Source organism: Larus michahellis, chromosome 11 (assembly GCF_964199755.1).
Source record: "Larus michahellis chromosome 11, bLarMic1.1, whole genome shotgun sequence".
NCBI classification, from domain to species: domain Eukaryota; kingdom Metazoa; phylum Chordata; class Aves; order Charadriiformes; family Laridae; genus Larus; species Larus michahellis.
The window spans coordinates 10,649,349-10,665,939 of record NC_133906.1 but is presented as its reverse complement, the minus strand read 5'-3'; the positions used below and the strand labels follow the sequence as shown (position 1 = coordinate 10,665,939).

At 54.9% G+C, this 16,591-nt stretch overlaps 1 protein-coding gene across 4 annotated transcripts in view; it reads right to left on the bottom strand.

Annotated features, from left to right (window-relative positions):
• Positions 1 to 1,639: 1,639 nt before the first annotated feature.
• Positions 1,640 to 16,591, bottom strand: part of SH3PXD2B (SH3 and PX domains 2B) — a 77,368-nt gene continuing 62,416 nt past the window's right edge. For 2 of the 4 annotated variants that reach the window (XM_074603906.1, XM_074603907.1), the window contains 8 exons: positions 13,872 to 14,006; positions 12,258 to 12,362; positions 11,467 to 11,550; positions 10,053 to 10,170; positions 8,542 to 8,768; positions 7,919 to 7,968; positions 7,313 to 7,438; positions 1,640 to 6,387 (listed from right to left, as the gene is read on the bottom strand). In XM_074603906.1, the coding sequence (XP_074460007.1) occupies positions 4,891 to 6,387; positions 7,313 to 7,438; positions 7,919 to 7,968; positions 8,542 to 8,768; positions 10,053 to 10,170; positions 11,467 to 11,550; positions 12,258 to 12,362; positions 13,872 to 14,006 (2,342 nt within the window). In that variant the 3' untranslated portion in view covers positions 1,640 to 4,890. The remainder of the gene's footprint in view (positions 6,388 to 7,312; positions 7,439 to 7,918; positions 7,969 to 8,541; positions 8,769 to 10,052; positions 10,171 to 11,466; positions 11,551 to 12,257; positions 12,363 to 13,871; positions 14,007 to 16,591) is intronic. The other 2 variants (XM_074603908.1, XM_074603909.1) reach the window with 1 other exon arrangement.

Sequence of the window (16,591 nt, the reverse complement as noted above, 5' to 3'; positions counted from 1 at the left end):
GCCGGCATCGCTCAGCGCCAGAAGCAACGTGCCCACGGGGACACGGCGTGGCACCGCACCGGCGGCAAGGAGCTGGTGGTACAATACTCCAGGCCACACTGGTACAGGTTATGTCCTAGGCCCCAAATTTCTCCCCGGCGCACTCATCTGCTGCTGGGTGGCAAGCGGCAGCATCAGGGCAGGTGCTGTGTGCTGGGCTGGGGATGTACAAGCTCTGCGCGGAGCGTGGGCAAGCAGGGGCTCGCTCCTGGCACAGGGCATGTGCTGCAGGCCGATGGGCCAACACTGGCTGTCAGGGGGAAGCAAGACAGGTCCTGATGCTACATGCAACAGGGCAGACACCAGGCTGTCACCTGCTGCCTGCACAGCCCCGTGTACGGCCCTTGCAGCCCTGTGGGGGCCAGGTGGGTCATGGCCACCTGAAAGCCAGAGGTGAGCATGGACAAGGCTTGCATGTCCCAGGCTGGCAGGCAGTGAGCCAGATGAGGGGAAGATGCTCTTGCCAAGTCTTTCCCCCCCTTCTCATTTAGCCTCTGCGAAGCACTGTGTGTGTACAATACCACAGCCCTCAGCTAGAAGGCACTTGGGGTCTGGGGTCCAATGCCTACTCTTGCCTGAGCCTTTTTAATTAATGTAGCCCCATAACCCAGTCAGCCTGAACCCCCAAGACTCCCTCAAGATGGGCACTTCCAAAATCACCAGGCTCTACCTGCTGGCTTGAGCTCAAAGTAACACAATTTCTACGCTTGCACTGCCCCATTCACTGGGATACAGTGAATGGCACTGATACAGGCTTGGGCACAAAGGTGAGACCCAGGGAGCTGTCGGGGTCCCCATGACCTTTGCCGCTGCCAGGCCCTGCTGTGTATAGCGGGGATGCCCGGATGGGTGGCACATCCTACCGATGCAAGGCTGGGACGGTTGGCTCTGCAAGGCTCCTCTGTCTACTGGGTCATCGGGATGGGAAGAAAAAGCAAAGCTTTGCCGAGTAGTGTTTAACCTAGCAATGACATTTCTCCTTCTCATGAGCACTGGGGTACACCCAAGACCTGTGACGGGGGGGGGGCCGGGCTAACACCCCACCTGGGAGTGTTGATACGGCAGTAGCCTCCCCCCACCACAGCTGCACAGGGGAAACATCTCCCCCCCACCTGTGTCAGGGCAGCGCAGACACCACACACATAGCCACACCTGAACTCCTGCACTGTATCCAGCGTGCGGTACCCAAGAGGTCACCTGGGGCACAGCAGTGACGGAGGGAACTGGGTTATCTGTGGCCAGGGACCCCCCCACATCAAAAGTCCGAGCACCGTGACCAGCCCCAGCCCCCTTGCAAGGGCTGTCGCAGCCAGAAGCCCTTGCCGCAAGCCCCCACGAAGCCAGGCACACACAGCACTGCCCATTTTGTCTCCTGGCAGACAAAACACCCCAGGACAGAGAAACACTTCACCTGGAGATGGCTCCTCTGCGACACGAGGGAATGCAGCTCACTGGCGGTGCACTCGCGGCTCACTGTTGCAGTGACAAGTGGCACATGCCAGAGCCCGAACCAGCTCCTCGGGCAGAGCTGCCATCGCTCCGGGCAGGAGAGCAGCACACCTCGAGACAGCACCCCAGACACAAGCCAGCCAGACACGGGTTCACAAGGGTGCTTGAAACCAGTCAAGCAGTTTCTTTTTATTTCTTAAAAAAAGGAAACAAACAAACAAACAAAAAATCCCATCAAAAAAACCCCAAGAACCCACCAAATTAAAAAAAAAAATATCAGTCCCCTAATGGTGAAAGTATAGATACGGCATTTACACAGCTACATCTATCTTCCGCTGAACCCCCCCCCGCCACCCACCCGCAATAACGTAGATTTATATGCGCCTACATAATACAGCGAGACACGGACAGACAAATGGGCTTCGAGAGCCTGCGAGGAGGAGCGGGGCCTCCATCCTGCCAGGAATGTGCCGAGCCACAGGAACCCCCCGACACCTGGCTCTTCTGCCCTAAACCACGGCAATGCCCCCCGCCTTGCCGCAAGCCCCAGCCTCGGGGCCGTGCTGGTGGTGGGCAAGGAGGGAGGTTAGTCTTTGGCTGATGGGGTGATGCGCCTTGTGGCCAAGCGCAGGGTACCGAGCCTCCCGGCCGCCCTCCTCCTCCTCACGAGGTAGTCGGGGAGCTTGGCCGCGTTTGACGTGCGAGGTACAAAGAGGAGAGGCAGCCTGGCAGAGGGCACAGGCAGCTGCTGAACCGGGGGGGGGGCACGCGTCGGACAGGGGAGGGCAAAGCCCTGCCAGCCCAATGGCTCTCGGCATCTTCCCGACGGGAGCCGTTGTCCAGCCTGCGGTCCCTTCGCAGACGGAAGAGCGGTAGGGAGGGGTAAGGCTGCAGGTGCTGGCACCCTCCCGAGGGTGACCCCCACCTTGGGCACTCACCCTGCCTTCTTGGAAGCTCTTTGGGAACAAAGGGGTGATCCTGTCACACGCTCAATGAGCCAAATACAGTACTTGTGTCAGCAAAATGAAGCACTACCAGTTCTGAGGTTCAGTCCGGGAGAAAAGCAGAAATAGCCCTCATTTAGTATGGAGGTCACAGAAATAGCACTGTCCCCGCTGAGGAAAGCCAGGGGCAGTGAGGTCTCTGAGACAGAGAAAGGAGAGACACTTCTCAGATTAAAAGGCCATTGAGCAAAGAGAGAGCAAGGACACAGTGCCATGGGGAAAGGGCACACAGCCCTTCCACCCCCTGGGGGAAACTGCCAGAGCGGATGGGGGGCACAGGTCCAGCCCCCTCCCGGGTATGATGGGGGCTGGATTTGGCTGCCGGGCAGCTCTGGCTTAACTCTTCCTGTCCCCCTTCCTTTCCAAAGCAAAAGGGATTTACTGGAGCAAGAGATGCGCAGAGACAAGGCAGCATTGTTCCCCCAGCCCACCCTGCAGCTCTCCCGGGAGCACAGCAACACCTCGCAGCGTGCCACGCAAGGAACCTGCTTCTAGGATTGGGCTGCAGATGTATTGCTTATTGCCAGCGCAGGTGACTCAGCCTGATGGGAGGCTGATGTGCCACTGGAGAAAACCGTAGGTGGGAGGGAGAGGAATCAGCCGGAGACCGGGGTGCACAAATTCCCACGACTAAAAATGAACCTTGGTGCTTCTGGATATGAGGCCGAATTGGGATGGTCAGGACTTCTCTATCAAACCAGGGTTGGGACAAACTGCCCCACTGCCTTCCCAGAACGACCCTGGCCTGAGGCACTACCAACTTCAACTCCACGTTTCCAGGATAGAAAATACAGGACAGAAAAGGAAGTGAGCGTCTGGGGGAGCAGACAACACTGCTTCAATTCTGCCGGCCTCAAATTAGAGGGAAAACTATAATTGTTTTCAGCAGCAAAACAATGTGGCTGTGGAGCTGTGGCTGCAGCGCTTACACTTGCAATTAGACTAGAAAGGGCAACAGGGCTTGGTCAACAAGAAACCCACGGAAGCGCAGGGTTTAAAGCTCTTCTGGAGAGAGAACTGTGGCCCTGAATCTGCAAGTAGCCAAGTACAGAGGGAAGGAAGCAGCACTGGGGAACGATGGTTCATCCACGCTCGTCCTCCTGCTGGGATAAGCAACACCGCAGGCAAGATTAGGCTTGGCAGGCAGGAATGTCAGCACGGAAAAAAACCCACCAGGCTCTGCTTGACCTGAAGCTCCCCAAAGAGCCCACCACGCAGGATGAAATGAAAGTACCTGGAAGACAGGCGGATGGGGTGACAAACAAGGCAGGGAGCCCCTGAGCACCAGCCACGCCTTGCAACTGGTTGTGGGGAGGAGCTGAACTCCCACGTTCTGGATTGCACTTGATAAGATCAGCACCTACTGAAGGACCCACCTCCCCGCTGCTGCCCGCCAGCCTGGGGAAGCTCTGTGGGTCGCGGGAACGCGTGGTCCCCTATTAGTCCAACAGGCAGGGCAGTCTGTGTGGGAAGGAAAGCAAAGCATCCTCTTTCCAGGGCTTTTGGGGCCATTTTGGTCCTCTGTGCCTTGCATAGTATTCTTCAGCTAGAGAAACAAAACACCTCTCGTTGTTTGGTTGCAATACTGCGTGGAAGAAGCCTGCACAGTGTCCTGGATCAGCACAGAGAGGACCTGTGCATGTGTGTGTGTGTATTTTTGTATTATTTTTTTTTTTCCTCCAGGAGGATATTGAAGTTAACACTTGTCGTAGAGTGGGGAAGGACCAAGGGACGGTCCCGTGGCATGCACGGTGCGGGGAGCAAGGCACAGCCCTTATCTGGAGTGCAATGCCTGTGCCTGTGCGTACACACAGAGCTACAGGGACCCCGTTCTCAACCATCATTCCTCTTTTTGCCGCATTCCCTACGGCTCTGCTACACACCTGGACTAAGCAATGTGACCTACAACATTTGATTGTGACCCTGAGCCTCAGGGAAAGGCAAGTCCTTTTGTGCATCCAGATTTCCTTTGCTGGTACCACGCCACGCTTCGCCCCTCTCCCTGGCTACTGCCGTATTTCTTTTCAATTCCCCATACAGGTGGTAAAAATATCTATCAAGATCCATCTTCCCAGCGCAGAGAACCATGGTAGCCATCATGTAGCCACCAAGCTTGGCCAGAGCAGCCCTGGCTGCACGGCTGGGCTGCCGCTGTGGCCACGGGAGCAAAGTGCTCGGGGGGACGCGGGGAGGAGGGTGGGTGGGAGCACACGGGTGGGGAGGGGAGGCCGAGCTGCTTCCTCCACGCTGCCACTAACGTGGCAGCCGGGATGCATGGGATCTCAATTATTATCTGTTTTTTTTAAAGCCAGCCTCACAGAAAACTATAAATTAATCTGCTAATTAAATACTCAGGTGAGAGACCGGGGAAACTCCAGCCCTGCGAGCAGAGGAGCAGCTATGGCTTCTTCCGTAGGTAATTGGAAGGGATCCAGCCCTCCCAGCACGGCCCCCCAGTCAGGACCTTGCAAAACCACCAGCCGCTGCTGTTCTTCTCGCGAACTTCAAACAAAGTCCCTTCTTTAAAGCTGTTGGTCTCCTCATCGCCTTCAAAATCTGCCACTGCCACATAGAGAGCTTCCCTGGCGATGTCCGGACTGGAGATCGGGGCTGAGGTCCTCTCCTTAGCTTCCCCTCTCTCCACCGGCTTGGATACGACCTTTGGGCTCACGCTACTTTTCACTTTGGTTTCTTCTTGGATGGAGGCAGAGAGGAACGGCTTGGCTTTCGGAGGAACCAGCATGGGCCTCCCTGGCACCGGGGATGACCTGATTTCGGGTGCGTCCCGTGCCGGGGCCCTGAGCTCCGCTGCGGGGCCGGAGGCAGGACCCCCTGTTTTCTTTGGGGGGGGTGGTCTGCGGGGTGGCACAACGGGGCGCTGTGGTGGGGGCTCCCTGACACCTGGGGTGTTTCCTGGGCCTGGGGGAGATTTGGGCAGCGCCTCTTTCACGGCATGGCTGTCCAGCTTGGGCAGGGGTTTGCTCTCCGTGCTTGGTCGCTCCTGAAACCTTCCAGAAGCCTCTGAAGAGACCATGGCGTTACTGAAAGAGCTTTCTCCAGCAGCGGTGTCCTGCTCTGAGGGTTTCTCTGGGCACTTTGCAGGTCTAAGCTTGCTCCGCAGGCTGCAAATGTCCAGTTTATCATCAGCTGGATGTGGGTCAGTTCGGGGGGCTGCAGCGGGCTTTGGCCTGATCTGAGGTCTTGACTTCAAGAACGGATTCTGGGCAATGGGCTCAGGCTTGTCCTCCACGGGCTCAGCTTTTGGCTTGGTTGGCTTGACAATGGGCCGGAGGTTTGGTTTCTTCACCTCCTTGGCTGACACCTTGTGTCCACATTCCAGTCCCATTTCATTTTTCAGCTGGAAGAGTTTGCCCTTCTCCGGTTTCAGCTCAGGCTTCTTGCTGTCCTTTGGGGCCACCGACTGCTTGGGTGGGATCATGGGCAAAATCATGCCTGGGGGCTTGGGGGGAGGCCTCTGCCTCTCCAGTAACTCGCCTTCCGATTTAATGATCGACTCCTTCCTGGGTGGCAGGCTGGGCTTCTCCTCCATGTCATGGTCCACAATCTCCTCGTAGCCACCAGCAAAGGCTAAGTCCCCACTCTCGGGGGCCTCCTTCCCCTTCCAGTCTTTGGCCCACTTCCCACCACAGTCTGTACCATTAGGAGGAGCCTCCGGCAGAGGACGACATGGTCCCGTTGCTTCTTCACCGGTGCTGCTGTCAGCTGCGGTGTCACCAAGCCGGAGCTGGGCCATCTCATTGGGTAGCGGAGCCAGGAAATTTGGCCTGGACGCATTGCTGGTTTTCTTGTACTTATCGATGAACGTGGCAGGGGCCCAGCCTTCCTTCTCTTCAATCTGAATATACCACCAGCCACTCAGGTTCTTCTCAATAACCTGCCAGGAGGAGAGGAAACTTCAGACATGCATGCAGGAGCCCTCTCTGCACAGGAGGGGATGCTGGCTGTCACTGAAATTATGTCTGGGTGGCACACGGCCTCGGTGCCTCTCCATCCTGGTTACCAAAAGCTGTGTAATCACAGGACTGGCATCCTAACAGGAGGGGAACCTGCGAACGACCTCTGCCAGGGGGCACCTGCGTGCCATGGGACCGAGGAATGATATAGCCATGTCAAGGAGCTGCGGCTGAGCTGTCACCATCCCACCAGGGAGACAGGACCAGGATGCCGGGTACTGGCGGTGGCCACTGCGCGGCACTGTTGGAGCGGTCAACCGGCAGCGACACCGCACGGATCAGACACCATCCGGCCTCTGCGTGCTCCAGAAGCGGGGCTGGGACCTGGGAGGACCTGACTAGGGCAGCCATAAAGGAAAAACCCTCTTAGAAAGGCGCAGCTTACATTTTGTAAAGCAAAATCACACCTGCAAGAGGGGTTCTGCCCGCAGAGGCCTGTGTGCTAGGAAAGCGATTCTGAAAGGGCTTTTAACTTTACACCTAGCCTAAATAAGAAAGAAACGCCATCTCTACCCCGATTTGTGATGTGGTTTTAAGTAGCTCAGTAGCTCTGACAACACAGCACCCGCACACCTAGGGCACAGGAGGCCGCCAAGAGCATCAGGGACTCCAAAGTCTCATGAGCTCATACAGGTTTCTCTCCCACTCTAGGAGAGCCCTGGGATGTTAACAGTCCACAGTGGCAATCACATGCACTGCCATGCCTGGTTTCTACTCAGAACGCCATGGTGAGCATATCTTCCCTGCCTGGAAAGGGAGCTCTTGCCCAAAACAGTTCCTAGGGCAATGGGAGTCAGGAGCGCTGCACTGACGTGAAGATGTGAGAAGGGAAGATGACAGTCTCACCTCTACTTTCATTCCTGCCTGGAAGCTGATGCCGTCAGGGATGGTGGTCTGGAAGTCAGCGATGGTGTAATATTCCTCTTCCACTTGAGGAGGGACAGGAGGTTTAGGCAGGTTCAAACCACGTGGCTATGACAAGAAAAAAGAAAACCCATCAGCATGTTTCTACAGAAGGTGCAACACAACTTCCGCACAGCCCACCAGCCTGCAGAGACACAAGCCAGCATGGCCAGCCCAGGGAGACCAGCTCTGCCCATGCAGCATCCTCACCAACACAAACCAGCAAACTGTTTCCAGGCTGAGCAGAAAATTGCTCAGCGCCAGAGCCCTTGCTGACAGCCGAGTCCCCCTCCCCAGAGGGAGGGAGCCAGTCTGCAGCCTCCTGCTGGCAAGCCAGCCTTGCGGGACAGACTGGCCAAAAGTTCATTTAAAGACCACATACAAACAGAATAGTCTTAAGACAGCAGGGAGGTGGCATGTGGGCATGTGTACTCCAGCCTTGACCAAGAGAAGAGCCCATAGTACAGGGGCAAGATCCCAGGTAAAGGATAAGCAGTTCTCTCCGACTCCCTTTGCCATTGCTGCTCCCCTACATCAGCTGGCACTTACGATGGTGAGATCTCGGCGAGGAGGGGGTCTCTGCCTCATCTTTGGTGACTCTGTGGAGGAAGAATTTCAGATGCTGTTTGAGCTCCTGGCTGTTGATTGCACTTGTGTTCACAGAAGACAAGTGAAAGAGAAAACAGAAAGGCAAGAGCCAAGCCTGCCCCATGGGCAAGGAAGACGAAGGAGGAACCTGTCTGCCCAGTACCCTGAATGGCATGGGTCACCAGGTTTTGAGGGCATCCCACTGGAAGAGGAACCAGCTTTGCACCATCGGGTGCCGCTGAGAAATGCAGCTGAGGTCACCACATGAAGCTGCTTTATCATTGCAGGCCTGACCCAGACGACCTGACCTGCAGAGGAGTTAAAAGGCCCCAGCTTCTGAGGAGAGCACCTCCAGTCTGGGAAGGGGAGGCTTTTATCCCCATCACATTTGCTGATCCTCAGCAGGTCCCTGGGCAGCATCATGCTCGTGCCCCATCTGCCTATGCAATGTCACCTGCAGACCTTGCTGCAGAGTTCACAGTGCCTGCAAGCCTTCTGCACCCCGTTACACTGCCCAAAAGCCTGCAGGAAAGGCTGCGCTGACACCCCAGCCACCACTGGCCTCCTCCCAGCCGGCCACTTACTGCGTCGGATGTCAGCATTGGGCAGGGGACGGCTGTCGAATCTCCCATCCCTTTGGCTAGAGAGCCCATCCTTCTCTCGGCTTGCCACGACCTGCTGCCGAGAGATGCCATCCAGATCCAAGGCACAGGAATGAGCGGAGGAGCCTGACCCCAGCTTCTGCGAGAACATCTCTCCATTCCCCTTTTTGAGGTAGGAGGCGGGGGCCCAGCCTTCTTGGCCCTGGTACCTGTGGTGGCAACAATGGCAGTGTCACTATGCAGAGTCCCCGTGCTGGACCACAAGCCCTTCCCAGAGGAGCAACCCACTGCGCTCGAGTGGCCTTGAGCCATCGGACATCCCTGGAGCTACAGCCCAGGACACGCGTTGGCTGAAGGTACTGCACAATCTGGGCAAAACGAGCTTGCCTGGCGTCATGCTCCGTGGCACGTGGGCACCTGGAGAGCTCCAGCCATGACTAACGCTCCCGTGCAAGCCGGCCGCAGCCAGCGGGCCAAGGGCTGGGAACAGCGTGAAGTCTGATTTCCTTTTCACCTCGGCAATGGCACCAGTTCAGGAATGAAGTGCATTGGCAGGGGAAGCAGAGGGGAAAACCAGAGCGCTGCTTCTAGGATTGACGTACCTGGTCTTTGGAGAAAGCACAAGCTCTCTGCCCGAGCGCTGGCAGCCTGGGTCCCTTCCCTGCTCTAAATCTGCACTGTTTAGGAGAGAAACCAGCCCCGTGATCTGATTGAGAAACCACATCCGCGGAGTCTCCCTGCCATGCTGGAGGGTCCCACGCCAGCGTCAGAGACTCTCCCTGCTGGCTGGGCCGCAGCCACTGCACTCAGATGGCACCAGCTACTGAGCTTGTAATTGCCTTTAGAGCTCTCGTGGCAGCTCTCCTCTGCTTAAAAAGTCAATGGACATTTTTCTGGGGCTTTGCTGCTGCCAAGACCGCAGGTTCAACGTAAGGTTAAGAAAATTGCAGTATGTGCTCCCACCCTGCTCAAGTCCGGCTGTTTGCTAGACCACAGACAAGAGAAAATGAGCTTCCAGGAGAAAACAAGTATCAGCTTGGGATGATATGGAGTCTTTGGCCTCAGCAGACCCTGCACAGAGCAGACCTGGCCCGGACAAAGGCCCTTCTCCGCAGGAGCCTCCTAACACAGCCAGAGGATCCAGCCTGCCGCCAGGACACTCTGGTTTTCCCATCAGCAGCACATGACGTAACACTGGTGCTCTTACACGGGTTCCCTTTGCACTGCTGGGGCATGTGATGCCGTGATGCAGTCCACCTCCCAGCACAGGAACCCGGGGGATTTTAAAGATGTTTAACCACAGCTATGCTTGGCTGAAGCCCTGATCGTCAGCTAGCCTTAGTTTGTAGGGATGGAGAGAAATGAGTTCTGGTACTCTGCCCTTCCTGATACCCTACACTTGCCTTTGGACTGTACGTCCCACACGCATCAGGTCTCTGCTTTGCAGAGCCCCAGCAGCGGTGCCAGGGAAGAGGAAGAGGCAGGGACGTTACCTGATTTTCCACCAGCCCTCCAGGTTCTTCTGGATCACCTCCACCACAGCCCCTTTGTCCAGGTTCATTTCATCCTGGTCTCTTGCGGTATATGGGTAAATAACGGTGTACTTCTCCTCTGTCGGAAAGAAAGTGCAGTTTCATGGATGTACTGTTTTATGGAAACCTGGACTCAGTTGAACAACGGTTAAGTGCTTTATATAATGATAATTCATGTTGTAATACAGGTGCAAACACACAAAGATACACAACCATTCATAAAAGAAATGCCAGTGAAATGTATTTCAAAACAAACCCAGCTGCATTTTGAAATGTAAGCTTTGGTGAGCTAGTCTGGCCCCAAGGAGAAGTTGTCTGAAACAGTTCCTCCTCTCCCTTAGGACTAAAGGCTATCTTTTGTATGACAGCTCTCCTCTCGCCTGCTCTTCACAGAAGCCCTTCCATGCACCCATTTCAGTTCAAATTTCTTTCTCAGAGCCTTTAAAGAACAGCTGTCCTCTACAGAGGGAACAAAATCCCATAGACATCAGGGAGTAACCCCACACACAGAGACGTGCTCTCACGCACAGCCCTCAAACCACTTTACAACAGCAGCTCCACATGAACTTCCCTGTTCAACAGTTGGGTCCCCCAAGACATTGGTCAAAGCCACGTGGTGAGCCTGGAGAAGAGTCTGATGTCCTAGACCAAACAATGGTAGGCAGGGACATGGATGCTCTCCCCTTCAAGAAGAAGGGAAACATCCTAAGAGCCATGTGGACATGTCAAACAAAAAGGCCCATCCATCCACCCTTCTGCTTCACCTTGTCCTGTCCTCTCTGGAGGAAACTCAGGAAAGCAATTGCTTGTGCTTAAGCAGAGCCGCAAAAGGGTGAAGGCCATTTTGTGAAAAGTCTGCTTCCAAACCCCACTCCTCTGGACATTCGTGTATCTTCACCGTGCATATTTCCTGGCTTTGTCTTCTTGGAGGAGCGCAGCCCTTGAAGGGCCTGATTTCCCACCCCCTTCATGCAAACTAGTCAAAGCAGAAAACGTCCTGTCGCACCCAGCAAAACCAAGCTGGCTCTTCTCCTCCTGACCACATCTGAGCCACCAACCCCAGGCCCATCGCTCAGAGGAGCTACTTTTCCAGGAAATAAGGCAGCAATTGCATGAAGTCTGCACACATGTGTTGGGGGACAGCAGAAACTCCAGCCTCTGTACACAAAACAAGCCTCAAAAAGTTAGAAGGAAGAGCTGATAGAGGAAAGAGAGGTGGACATGAGTGGGCCTAATGGAAGGCTGAGTAGCACGTATGGCACGCATTGAGGACTAATACAAGCAGGGTCCATCACATGCAAAGCGAACAAACATGCACACAACAAGGCTCCAAGCACAAAACACGGGCAGCAGAACAAGTCTCTATGAAGTCCACCTTGACCCCATCCACTGGTGTACAAGTCCCCAAGAGTCCGACGGCGGCCAACGTGCCTGGGCAGAGACCAGTATCTCCGTGGGACTGGGAAGAGCATGTTGGGGAAGCAGGAGAAGGACAAGAGAGGATGTAAGGAGATGGCACTTCAGGTCCAAGAGGAGACAGGGCTGACACCAGAGAGTGGCACAGACTGTACTCACCTGGAGCCCCCTGGGACCCCCACCAGTCTGAGCTTCCCCTCCCACCTCCATCTCCCCAAGATGAGGGGCTGAGCCAGCTACAGCACTGCTTTGAGCATCCAGCGGTCAATGGGAAGGATGCATTCTCCAGAGGCGTTTCAGATTTGCTCTAAGCAAAGGTTGCAACCTTGCTGTTCTCATCATGTGAGCTCACGCATGCTCTGTTCTGCATGGGTTTAGAAGACAAGGGAATTTTCCTAGCTTTGCTCCTCCTCCAGTGCACGTAAAACAGCTCCCTGGGGCCTAATAAGGCATTGGGATGGCAGAACCGGGTGTTCCCTGGAGGTGGCACCTTCAACCCCTCTGTGAGGGCGCAGAAAGGCCATCAGTTACACCACCACTATCCAGCTGCCCCACTCCTGCTACAGCGCCGGAGCAGAGCACTGGGCAGGCAGGACCACTGTGGGCAGACATGACTGAAGAGCACGTGTGGGTTTGTCCTTCCCCTCGCTCATGCCCTGCCTAAGTCAGGGAGGGCTAAGCACTCCTGAGAGCAGCTCAGTGCAGTTCAGCATGAAGAAGTTGGGGCAGATGTCTCCAGCAGCTTCTTACCTTCATCAGGCTGCATTGCGAACTCATCCTGGACACCATCCTGTGCCTCCAGGCAGGTGGCCGGCACCCAGCCTTGCTCCTCCGACGTGCTCACAAACCACCACCCTGAGAAGAAAACAGCAGGCAGCTCAGGCAAGGGCTCCCACCAGCCAAAAACTCCTTCCCTCTCTCCAAACCATGAGCCTGGGGGGGCTTTGCCTTCTCCTTGCTCCCTACACAGGAGGCTGGGGTGACCCCAAAGCAAGAGCCAAGCGTTGTCTGAAAGGGAGCACAGACAGCAGCACAGCAGAATCACAGCTGAATGCTACCTACGTGTACAGTTCCTCCCTCACAAAACATGGGAGAGACCCTGAGAACTGCATGGCTCCAGCCATCGCATTTGCGTTTTATTTTTTTTCCCTTTGTGGTTCATTTTCCCTCAGTCTGGGTCAGCAAGCCCAGGCCAATTAGCAGAGATGAATACACTGTCTGCAAATCGATAGCTGACTCCAGCTGCGCGCTCGCCTTCTTTACATTTGCGAAAACAGTAAATTTGAAAAGCTAAGAGCAAATGCAGGATTAAAACATGAGCTCTCCCAGCGGAAACCTACCAGCTCCGTAGCGGCCACGAGCAATTCCGGGCCACCCCGGGTGTCCAATCAAAATAAACGTGTGCTCCTCAGTTATTAAAAGCACAAGCTATTTGTGTCTTCAGGGGGGAAAAAAATAAAGACTGAGCATTATCCTCAGAACCTCAGCAGTGAGTCATTTAGAAAGACAACTAGATTGTCGGGGAGGGAATCAGCAGCTACCTGCGTGGACGGGAAAATAAGGGCTGACATTTGATAAATAAATTATCTGCCATATCTTCTGAATTGGCCGTGCTAGTAGGTTTCACTTGCTTCTGGGTTGCTTTTATTTTCCCCATTCTCGAACATAGCTGCTGGTGCAACTGCTCCTCTGGGGACCAGGTTTCCAGAATTTTAAAATCTATTTTCGCAATTTATCTTTAACAACCCCCCCCGCAAGCAACTTTTATTAACTTCAGGGAATAAATTCCCCTTTTCAACAAACTCCAGAAGCTGGGCCCATGACGTGACGCGATCCCTTTGCAGAGGTTAAGAGCAAGCTTAAGTTTGGAAGCAAGCGAACGGCTCGGCTGCCTGACCCTGCTCCGCGGCCGGGTGCTCCATTGTGTTCGGAGGCAGGAATTTGCAACGGCACAATGGGCGCTTTCATGGGCACCATGAGAGTGTACCCCGCTGTCAATAAAACAAGCCTGCCAGCTCCGGGAATGGCTTCTGTCCTCAGGACACATCGGCCAAGTTTTTCATCACGAAGAAGCATAAAGTAGAGACTGTAAAAGCTGGATGGCGCCTGGCGCTCAGCACACGGGTGATCAGACCCTTCCTTTAGAGACAGTGCCCAAGTCTTGTCCATGCTCATACAGACAGCCTGCAGTCCAAAGCTGCATCCCACCTCAACTGACCATCCAAGGACATCCCTGTGAGGTGCTGGAGGCTGTTGTGCTTAAGGTCCTATTAGGAAAACACTGACCATACAGGATTTCTACTCCTGCCCCTGCTCTGCAACACAGTAGACCCAAAGCCCTCTGCCAAGCCAAACTCTCTGTACCTGATTCGTTCTTCTCAATGATATCCACCAACTGGCCCACGCACAAGCTGATCTCGGAGCTCTCCTGCTTCTGGTAGTCCGCCACCACGACATACTGCTCCAGCACCAAGGGGTCGACCGACGCAGAGTCAGCTCCTGCACAGGGGGAACAAGAACCGACCCGTGTGGCAGGGTCAGCACCAGCTCCCGAGAGCACAGGCCACCGCTCCCAAGCACCTGCTGGCCCGCGAGCAGCTCCAGGACACCCTGGGGACCCCAGCGTGAGAGACGTGAGCCAGAAACTTGGGCAGAGTGAGGAGGAGAGAGACCAAACCAGCAGCCAGGTGAAATGGGTACAGCCAGGTGAGACCTTTCACTTGCTACCCACCTTCCTGCTCACAGACAGAGCCATCCAAGCAACCCCACCACCACCACGGATGCGCACGGATGCTGTCAGAGACTGAGTGTGGGGTCAGGGCTGTCTCCTGTGTCCTGGCATCAGCTGCCCCAACGCAGGGACGAGCTCAGACCCCAAGCCAAGACACACCCCCCTGCGGTGAGTTTTGCTGTTCCTGGACACCCAGGTGGAGGGGTGTTTGTGGGACAGAGCAGCACCCCGCTCTCATCATTGCCCTTAAGCATTCAGCCCCCTTCTCGTGACTCGCCAGCACTGTTTGCTCTCACAGCTATGTGCGTGCTCCACTAAGTCCTCCTGCGGAGATCCCAATTCAATGACGGAAAAGTAAAAAAAAAAAAAAAAAAAAAAAAAAAAATATATATATATATACCCCAAGGAGGTGCAAAGGGGCAGGATTCACCGGGAGCAAAGCTTTCCCGCGGGCAGAGCGGTGCCCGACCCCCGGCGGAGAGAGGGATGCGGCGGGATGAGCTGGGCGCTGCGGCGGCGGCTGCGCCGAGCCCGGGCGGGCTGCAGGTGGCACTGCGGGCTAAGGACAGGGGACACGGGCGAGCCCCGCCAGCCACCCCCCGCCCGGCCTCTGCCAGGGGACCGGCAGCGAGGCACAGCAGGGCGAGGCTGGTTTGTACTTTGCGAGCACATTCAGGTTTAGGAGAGGGCTGGGGATACGGATGCTCCCCCTTCGCTTGGTGCTGCTTGCTACGGTGGCGCTGCAGCGGAGGGTTCGGCTCACATCTGTCTCCGTGGTCCCAAGTTTGTCCCTATACACTGAGCAAAGCTACCTTTCCCTATACGCGCACAGAGCTTGAGGTGTGCAGGGAGAGCACGACGCGACCCGGGGCTTTGCAGACCGAGACGAGCAGACACTGTGGGTGCTCGGTGCCGAGTCCAGCCGATTCAGCCCCACCGACCCGGGTGCTTGATCGGGCTCAGCCTCCTGCTAAACCAGCCGCAAGGCATTCTGTGACCCACAACACCAGCAGCACCTGCCCCATCTGCCTCTGAAAGCCTCCAAGAAGCAAAAAGGTGTCAGAAACTCTTGCCCATGGCTCCTCTCCACCCCGAGCCCTGGCTCTGGCCTCCAACCCAATGCTTTGCCTTGTGAGCTTGCAACCTGTCAGATGAGGACACTATTCTATTGCCCTGTTCTCCCCAGGTGCAATAAGAACAAAATAATATTTGCCAAGTGCTTTGGTAAGAGGATGGTGCTAATTATTATAGCAGGAGTGATACAACAGAATCACATACCTGACCATGGGCGTTAAGTCAAATTTACGTGGGCAGTGCGTGTATCCTGAGCAGGAAGCCCCAAGTTTTGGGTCAAGGTAGAAATCACATCTGACCCAGCCCTCTATCTGCTATGGCACAGCAGATATACGGGACAATTACCTCCCAGTCTCTGAAGGGTGTGAGAAAGAAATGACATAGACAGGGGTGGGCTCTTGGCACATAAAGGCAAAACGCAGCAAAGACAAATTCAGGGCATGTATCAGAAGGAGAGTCTATGGTCAAGTGCACCTACATTGCAAGAGGACCCAATGGCTCCCCCATCCCATGAGAGGTCTCAGCCTACAAAAGATCTTTCTTATGGAAGAGCCTGTTGCAGGGCATATGTTCCCCCACAGAAAACCTAGGGTGGCATAATCACCCTGCAAAGGGATGAATACAGATGGAGAAGATCTAGCAGGTCTTCAAGCAATCCTAGGATGCTCTGCTCCCCCACAGAGAAGTTCTCCTGTGCCCAAGGTCACAACCTCTCAAACTGGTTCTGAGACTAAAAGACCACAACAAAGATTTAAATGAACAATGTAATCTTCGGGACAGTCTTATTTAAAGGAAGAGGAGGCAAATTGTCCGTATTATTCTCCTATAAACAGCACTCTGCAGAGCTCCAGGTGAGCTGGCCGAGTGCAGAGGATCTGTTACCACTAATGAAAGCTTCCTCCATGCCAAAACCCAGAGGTGGGGCACAAGACAATTAAAAATAGCCCTCTAAAGTGAATGGTGGATGCTAGGACTATCTGTTCTACTAGCTCAATTAAAGGTTTGTGCTTAAAGTGATCAGAGGATCTATCCAGCCCCTGAGAGAAGAATAACAGCTATAGGAAGAGAGAAGTACTCTCCTTTCTGCCTCCCTCGCTAAAATTACACCCATTGCTCTGAGGCTATTTGTAGTTTCACCGGGCAATTTTGGATCCTCCAATTAAACCTATTAAACCAGCAACAGCAGTGGTAAACTGAGCTTGGAGGAAGAAGTAGGAGTAAATTTCAGGGCCGCCTTCACCTGGCATAATCATCCTGAACCACAAAAACACACACTCAA